At 50.2% G+C, this 8,790-nt stretch overlaps 1 protein-coding gene across 1 annotated transcript in view; it reads left to right on the top strand.

The window, feature by feature from the left end:
- Nucleotides 1-4,015: 4,015 nt before the first annotated feature.
- The window catches only part of FTH1 (ferritin, heavy polypeptide 1), a 7,977-nt gene continuing 3,202 nt past the window's right edge, over nt 4,016-8,790 (top strand). The window contains exons 1-2 of the mRNA XM_015409371.1: nt 4,016-4,296; nt 8,095-8,241. Of these exons, the coding sequence (XP_015264857.1) occupies nt 4,186-4,296; nt 8,095-8,241 (258 nt within the window). The 5' untranslated portion in view covers nt 4,016-4,185. The remainder of the gene's footprint in view (nt 4,297-8,094; nt 8,242-8,790) is intronic.

Below are 8,790 nucleotides of genomic sequence, written 5' to 3'. Positions count from 1 at the left end.
CCAACCTTCCCTTGCCGTGACTGCACTCTCTTTCAGGCTGCCTGGAGATTAAAAATCTCTTCCTTTAACTTTTATCCTTCAGGCACCTTAAATCAAACTCCTTCCCCCCACCCCAGGCAGTATTTAGGGACAGCCTCCGTTTTACAAGTAGCTATCTTGGCCAAGGAGAATCCCAGGAACTCAAAACCTGTGGCAGGATTTTAAAATCCCCCCCTCCTGCTTTTCCGAGCCACACTAGCTCCTTCCACCCTTGCAAACAGCATCCCCCTCTTGATGGCCAGCCCATAGGGATGCCATACCTCCAGGTGGGACCTGGGGAATCCCCTGCACTTATAGCCAGTGTTCCCTCTAAGCTGAGTTAGTGTGAGCTAGCTCACAGTTTTTTAGCCTCTGGCTCACACGTTTTTGTCTTAGCTCAGGTAGGATGGCTCCAGAGCAAACTAACTGATATTAATGCCAGTAGCTCACAAAGTGGAATTTTTGCTCACAGGACTCCACAGCTTAGAGGGAGCATTGCAGAGTTAAGGCTTCTCTCCTGCCTACAAATATCAGTTCCAGGCATAAAGTGAATGCTTTGGGAGGAGGGCTCCATGGCACTGTACTCCATTGAAATCACAGTTCTCCCCAGATGTAGTGATCTCATGTATCTCAGGTCGAATCTGCATTTGCATTTTTAAATCAGTTTCGTGCTGCTGTGATGCCGTCTCTATGCTTGTTTGAGTGTTGTTTGGAGAAGATTCTTTTAAAGCAGTGCGGAGGTGCCATGACAGTGGAGCCATCCCAAAGGACGATGGACGTGCAAAAGTCTGCTAGCACTCTTGAGGTGTGAAAACGACACCAAATGTAGACAGCTTTTTTGAAGACGGTGTCAGAAGGCTGGGACACCTCATGGGAAAGACAAATGCAGATTCAACCTCTATGGAGTCCAGGCATCCAAAGGGGGTCGCTATTGCACTGCCATTGCACTGCTTTGGGGTTGTGCTACAGCGCCATAGCACTCTTAAAAGAACCTTTTTTTAAAAAAAAGGATGGAGCATGAGTGAAAAAGTGCGAAAACCTCATCACTGGAGGAAGCGCTAGGGGGCATTTTACACAGCACCCCCTTGCGTTTCAGGAACGGTAGAAGAAACTGAAGATTGCTCGGAAGCAGTTTGAGGTAAAAACGGCTCAGGACCGCTTCCTGAACACGGGAGAGAAGCATTTCTGTCTGAAAGGGGAAATATATTCCCCCAGGGAACCCTTACTAAAATGGTTCTGTCTGAAGTGAGAAGGCAGAAACCCTGAGTGAACAGTTCCTGAAACATATGGGCTGTCTGAAATCCCCCCTAACTTCTCCTAGGGCAGTGGTGGCGAACCTATGGGGTGCCAGAGGTGGCACTCAGAGCCCTCTCTGTGGGCACGCGTCCCATGGCTCCAGCCGGGCCCAGACCATCATTAAAGTGTCGAATCCTCTGCCAAATAATTTTAAGTAAATGAAAGCATTTGGGATTGCTTTCCTTACTTTGTTTGGATCATCTTAAGTTAATGTATGAGTTGTTTTTTCTAAAGTAAAACCTCAGTAAAAGTAAAGGTAAAGGTTCCCTTGCTCGAAAGCCAGTCGAATCCGACTCGGTTTCCAAGCCGAAGAGCCAGTGCTGTCCGAAAACGTTTCCGTGGTCATGTGGCCGGCATGACTAAATACCAAGGCACAGGGAAGGCTGTTCCCTTCCCGCCGAAGTGGTCCCTATTTATCTACTTGCAATTTCTTGCTTTCGAACTGCTAGGTTGGCAGAAGAAAACCTCAGTATTCAGGTTAAATTGCCATGTTGGCACTTTGGGATAAATAAGTGGGTTTGGGGGCCCAGTTTGGGCACTCGGTCTCTAAAAGGTTCGCCCTCACTGTCCTAGGGAATGTCAGGAACAGCCTGCCTTGCAGCGACCCAGTTTCTTTAGCTCTTTCCACCTTGCACAGCATGCCCCTGTGTGTTGGGGGGGGGGGTGTCCACAGCCAGCTGTCAGGTCGGGAATGCTAGAATTGCCTCACCTTAGAACAACCGTCCCTTGCGAGTCAAGAGGCTTCCCTGCTGCGTTTGCAATGCAAAGGACACATGCGCCACCAATGCTTCCATGCCGCCCTTCCCGTGGAGGGTCAGCGGGGCGTGCGGGCCCCATAAGAACAGCCGAGTCATGCCGCCTGCTGCCGAGGCACCCCTCTGCGAGGGTGGGGCCTGACCGCGGGCGGCCTCCCTCCCTCCAATACTCCCGCTCAGCTGCGGAGTCCTGCGAGCAAAAATGCTACTTGGTGAGCTGCCGGCATGGAAGCTGTGAGCCAGCCAGTGGGCTCCTGCGTCAATCTGTTTGCTCGGCAAGGTTCCCTCTAAGCTGAGTGAGTGTGAGCCAGCTCACCGTTTTCTAGCCTCCGGCTCACACGTTTTTGTCTCCGCTCAGGAAGGGCGGGGCGCCAGAGCCAACTAAGTTATGCAGCAGCGGCCCAATCGCTGGCTCACAACTTTAGTGCCAGGATGTTGGAGTTTTTATAAAAATTGTGATTCAGCAGAGAAAAACAGCTTAGCAATGCCAGAGTGCAATAATCTGACTCAGAGTCCATGTGTGTTTAAAATATAAAAGTTTTACTACATTCTAGCATAGGGAAAGGTAACTGGGAAGAAAAATAACAACACAGCTAATAGCTACATCCTTACTCTACAAAGGACAAGACTAGAAGAGCCTGCAATGGCTACTCTTACACGCTTCTTGTGGAACAGAAACAAAGACGGAAAGAGGAGCCATAAAATGCAAAGACACCTTTGACACTTTGCTTCCAATCAAACTCCTGGATCAGGAAGGATTTTCCCCGGGGCTGGCAGACCTAAACTAACATTGGCTTACACAAAAGCATGTGATTCCCTGTAACAACACAAACAGTCATTTAACCCTATATACACTGAGTGTTTTTAACATGTAATACCCAACACAGGAAGAAGATCAAATCAGTCAATCCTAAAAGAAATCAACCCTGACTGTTCCCTGGAAGGCCAGATGATGAAACTGAAGCTCAACTACTTTGGCCACCCAATCAGAAGGGAGCCCTCACTGGAGAAGACCCTGATGCTGGGAAAGACTGAAGGTCAAAGAAGACGGGGACGGCAAAGGATGAGATGGTTATTAGACAGTGTCATCGATGCAACAAACACGAGTTTGAGCCAACTTCAGAGGACGGCGGAAGACCGGAGGGCCTGGTGGGATCTGGTCCATGGGGTCGCGAAGAGTCGGAGTCGACTGTGCGACTGAACAACAACAACAACAAAACAAAAACCCAACAAAGGAGCTCACAGAGTAGCATTTTTGCTCACAAGACTCCACAACTTACAGGGAGCCTTACTCTGGAGCCCTCCCTTCCTGAGCTGAGAGAAAACTGGGTGAGCCAGAGGCTAAACAACTAAGCCGGCTCACACGAACTCAGCTTAGAGGGAACACGGCCTGCCTGCTGGCCTCCCCCCGCCCCCCTCCTCAGGGCCGGCTCACTTTCTAGGTGGACTAGGCGATCGCCTAGAGCAGGCTGGCCCTTAGGGGCACCAAACTGCACCCGGCCCCCTACTCTGGGAGTTTCTTGATTATTTGTGTTTTTCATTCTTCCTAAAATGCATTTATTTTTGAAAATTGGTGGGTGCACCGGTGGGTGTGGGGTGGGCGCCAGAAGGGATCCCCGCCTAGGGTGCAAAATAAGCTGGGGGCCGGCCCTGGTGCCAGGAGCTCACAGAGTAGCATTTTTGCTCACAAGACTCCGCAACTTACAGGGAGCCTTGCTCTGGAGCCCTCCCTTCCTGAGCTGAGAGAAAGCTGGGTGAGCCAGAGGCTAAACAACTAAGCCAGCTCACACGAACTCAGCTTAGAGGGAACACGGCCGCCCCCCAGCCGACTCCCTCCCTTCCTCCCTCCCTTCCCCCCTCCCTTCCCGGGGCGCGCGCGGCGGCGGGCGTGGCTTCCCGACTCGGATTGTGACGCAGCTCCCAGCTATATATATAGGCGGCGCGCGGCCGCCTCTAGAACGACCTGCGAGACGAAGCGAGGAGGAGGAGGAGGAGGAGGAGGAGGTTCCTGCTTCAACAGTGATTGGACGGAACTTCGCCTCCGCCGCCGCCTCCGCCGCCTCCTCGGCCCGCCCGCACTCGCCCCTCCGCACTCGCCGCCGCCTTCGCCGCCGCCATGGTGTCGTCTCCTTCGCAGGTGCGCCAGAACTACAGCCAGGACTGCGAGGGCGCCATCAACCGGCAGATCAACCTGGAGCTCTACGCCTCCTACGTGTACCTCAGCATGGTGAGCCGCGCCGCGCCGCGCCGCGGGGAAAGGGGTCGGCCGCGCGGCCCAAGAAGGAAGACACGCCGCCCTCTCCTCCAGTGTTGGCGCGCCGCGTCCTTGAGGAGGGAGGGAGGCCGGCCGGCCTGCGCACTGCGGGCGGCGTCTCCTTTCTGGACGCGCCCCAAGCCTGCGGGCGTGCGGGGAAGGAGAATTCTTGCTCACAGGACTCCACAGCTGAGAGGGAGCCTTGGTGAGGACCAGTGTTCCCTCTAAGCTGAGTCAGTGTGAGCCAGCTCCCACAGCTTTTTAGCCTCCGGCTCACACTCAGGCAGGAGGGCTCCGGAGAGCAAACTGATTCATGCAGCAGCCCAAGCGCTGGCTCACAATTTCCCAGCAGCTCACCAAGTAGGATTATTGCTCACGAGCAGTGTTCCCTCTAAGCTGAGTGAGTGTGAACTAGCTCACAGTTCTTTAGCCTCCGGCTCATACATTTCTGTCTTAGCTCATGAAGGAGGGCTCCAGAGTAATGTAATTTATGCAGTAGCCAAGTCGCTCGCTCACAACTTTGATGCCAGTCGTTCACAAAGTGGAATTTTTGCTCACAGGACTCCATGGCTTAGAGGGAACATTGCTCACGAGACTCCACAGCTTAGAGCAGGGGTGTCAAACTCATTTGTTAATAGGAGGGCCGGATCTGACATAAATGAGACCTTGTTGGGCTGGGCCACACGTGTCATAAACGGTCATGCCAGGGAGCGGAGATATAAAGGGTACAAAGATGAAGGGATTTTTGTTAACTTCAAATAAAAACATGCTTAAAACATCAGCACTCCTGCAATATTTTGTTTATTTAACAGCATCTGATAACTGACACCTCTTGGTCTGAATTATTGCATCAAAATGTCTGTGCTGTTGCAATCTTGAGTACTCCACAGCTGAGAGGGAGCCTTGGTGAGGACCAGTGTTCCCTCTAAGCTGAGTTAGTGTGAGCCAGCTCACAGTTCTGTAGCCTCACACTCAGGCAGGAGGGCTCCAGAGAGCAAACTAATTCATGCAGGAGCCCAGTCGCTGGCTCACAACTTTCATGCCAGGAGCTCACCCAGGAGAATTTTTGCTCACCGGACTCCACAGCTGAGAGGGAGCCTTGGTGAGGACCAGTGTTCCCTCTAAGCTGTGGAGTCTTGTGAGCAACAATTCTACTTTGTGAGCTACTGGCATTAAAGCTGTGAGCGAGCGATTTGGCCACTGCATCAATTAGTTTGCTTTGGAGCCGTCCTTCCTGAGCTGAGACAAAAGTGTGTGAGCCGGAGGCTAAAAAACTGCGAGCTAGCTCACACTAACTCAGCTTAGAGGGAACACTGGTGAGGACCGGTGTCCCCTCTAACCTGCATCAGTGTGAGCCAGCTCACAGTTCTTTAGCCTCCGGCTCACGCTCAGGCAGGAGGGCTCCAGAGATCTATGCAGGGGCGCGATCGCTGGCTCACAACTTCCATGCCGGCAGCTCACCATGTAGGATTTTTGCTTACAGGACTCCACAGTTGAGGGAGCCTTGGTGAGGACCGGTGTCCCCTCTAACCTGCATCAGTGTGAGCCAGCTCACAGCTTTTTAGCCTCCCGCTCACACTCAGGCAGGAGGGCTCCAGAGAGCAAACGAAGTGATGCAGCAGCCCGATCGCTGGCTCACGACTCTCATGCCGGGAGCTCACCAAAAGGAGGATTTTTGCTCACCGGACCCCGCCGCTTCGCGGGGAGCCCGGCTGTCGAGTGCCTCCTGTCCCAGAGGGACTCCGGTTCTTGCCGGCCTGTTCTGGGCCACGGGGTTGGTAGGGGGCGACCCCGAGGACCGGCCTGCAGCCTTGGCCAGAGAAGCGGCCGAGAGTCCTGCTTGGCGGCTCCCTGCGCATTTGGGCCGCGGGAGCTTTGCAGTGACGCAGCCGACCGGGCTCCGTAGAAACGGTGGCCAGAATATGGTTGGGTTCCCGTTTGTGAAATGGGTGCAGAGTTCCCAACACTGGCATGGGCCGGGGGGGGGGGGGGGGTTGCACTTTGGACCGGAGATAATGCTTGTTTGCATGCGTTGCTGTTACTAAAGCCTTTGGACTGGGCAGGCAGACGTCTTGGTGAAAGTACCTAGTATGAATTCCTCTTGTTTTCAACCACTAGATAGTTTCGGGGGTGGGGTGAGTGTAGGGGCGGCTGGCATCCTCCTTTGACCTATCAGCCTGAGAGCAGCATTAGAGATGTGAAGGCCCGGAAAAATTCGGGGAAAAACTGTTCCCCCCACACACCCGTTTTTTTCCTGAAGCCTTTTTGTTTTTTTCCGAAAAATTGAAAAAAGAAAAGAAAAAAAATGATTATGGAACGTTTTATTTTAACATGATGAATAGAATATTTTAAGACAAGGTGATCAAATATTTTCCAAATCATTTATAAAATATATATATATGGTATCAGATTGATCTAATTTCTGTGCACTGAGGACAAGTCCTAGGTTACAAACTGAACTCTCCAATGCAAGAACAAGATGCATTTCTTCCTTTAGGAGGGGCGATTGTCAGAAGAAAATAAAAAAGTTTCAGGGTTTTTTTTTTCATGTGGTGGGTCTTCTGTTTGTAATAATTGTTTGGATACACCATATTTTTAATATGCTAGTTGTGATAATTTCATGCCAAGTAAAAATGTCCATAGTCATATTTTATGTTCTTAAAGTAACAGAATGACTTTCAATCTAGAAAAGACAAAAGAAATGCGAATGTAGCATTTTTTCAATTTTTCCGGAAATTTTACATCTCTAAGCAGCATGCAGTGAAGGGGGTGGGTGCCGGGACACCTTTTGGCTCCTTCCAGGGATGTGTGTCTAATGAATAGAATGTGAAAACGTTTCCTGTGCACCAATCTTTCTTGGAACCTGCAGCCAGGGTGTATTGTGAGACGAGTACTTAACAAATGCTCCAAAACAAAGCCCTGTGATGTTCAGTGCAGTGGTATTTACTTATCGAAGAGGGTATTCTGAATTTCTGTTAATCGATGGCGAAATGATGATTCTGGGCGTGTTCAATTAGTCCATGCCTTTGTTGGAAGCTGGCCCGCTTATATGCCTGGTTGAATTTACACTAATGTTGGAAATTTGACTGCCTACTGTTAGAGGCCTACCAACTCTGTCTGAGAACGTTGATCAGTATATACTGGATTGGAAGGAAGGAACATGCACAGCAAGCTATAAAAACGGTTGCAAGAGAGAGAGAAATTCTGGCGCTAAATGACCTCTGGTTCCCATACTAAGAAAGGATTTCCCTCACCCTGTTTACCTTGACTTCTTTCTGTCCCTGAACTTTTCTTAACTTCACAAAGATGGAAGGTGTGTGCTTTGTGGGATTGGGCTAGAATGGCCAGTTTGCCGTGTAGTGTTTTTAGTAGTTTAATGGTTTAATTGGGGGAAATATGTCCCAGGCACTCAAATCCCATTGATACGATGACTTCCAGATCAGATGTTATCATCCTAGTGTTGTTTTTTAATACTAGCAAATGAGTTGCTGAATTCCCAGGCAATAAGATTTCTCCTTCCTTGAAGGGGCCACCATGATGCATCGTTAGCTCTGACGATACCGTACTTCTCAGTCTTGCATATTATACCTTAAACTAGGTATTCTGAGCCTGAAGACACCCAGGCGTGATAAAAAAATCAAGCATTCAGTAAACTGTGTAGCAGCAAATATCTGCCTATCCATTCCATAACAAAGTTAGGAACAGTTGGCTGAGTATTAATGGCTGAAATACTGGCCCTTGTCATTCAAAGTCTGGATTTTTCCCCCTCAGTCCTATTACTTTGACCGTGATGACGTGGCTCTGAAGAACTTTGCCAAGTACTTCTTGCACCAGTCACATGAGGAGCGAGAGCATGCAGAGAAACTTATGAAGCTGCAGAACCAGAGGGGTGGTCGCATTTTCCTACAGGACATCAAGGTCAGTTGTACTATGGAAGGCACAAGAATTAAGGTTGTATAGTGTGGCTGTATTCTGGGGTCGGATTCACTGTAGTTTTTACACTTTTATTCTGCCTTTCCTCTTAATGAGATTTCTGGTTGTACTCCCTGCATATGCACAACTAGTATGTTGAAAGAGGTGGGCCTAGTTAGACCTTTCCCCCTCTCACAGTAGTCATGCACATGCATGGACCTCTCATACATACATACACATGTACATCTCTCCTTATATATAATTGAGTAGTGGGTGCCAAAGTTCTAAAATGCACTCCTTTAGTGTATGGACGCTTGAACTGTCAGTCAGAAGACGCTGGCTGGGTTGACTGGCTGCTTTTTGCAGTCCCGCCCAGTGTTTCAAGGTCTTTTGCATATGGAAGCTGATTGGACTTCACTGCATTCCACACCTCAAACTCACCCCCCTCCCCGCAAGGCAGTTGGAATGTCAGTTGCATATGGAACCTTCAAGGTCTTTTGCATATGGAAGCTGATTGGACTTCACTCCATTCCACACCTCATACTCCCCCCCCCG

This window comes from Gekko japonicus, unplaced genomic scaffold (assembly GCF_001447785.1).
Source record: "Gekko japonicus isolate JY-2015 unplaced genomic scaffold, Gekko_japonicus_V1.1 scaffold730, whole genome shotgun sequence".
Lineage (NCBI taxonomy): Eukaryota > Metazoa > Chordata > Lepidosauria > Squamata > Gekkonidae > Gekko > Gekko japonicus.
This window is presented reverse-complemented; position numbering and strand designations above follow the sequence as displayed.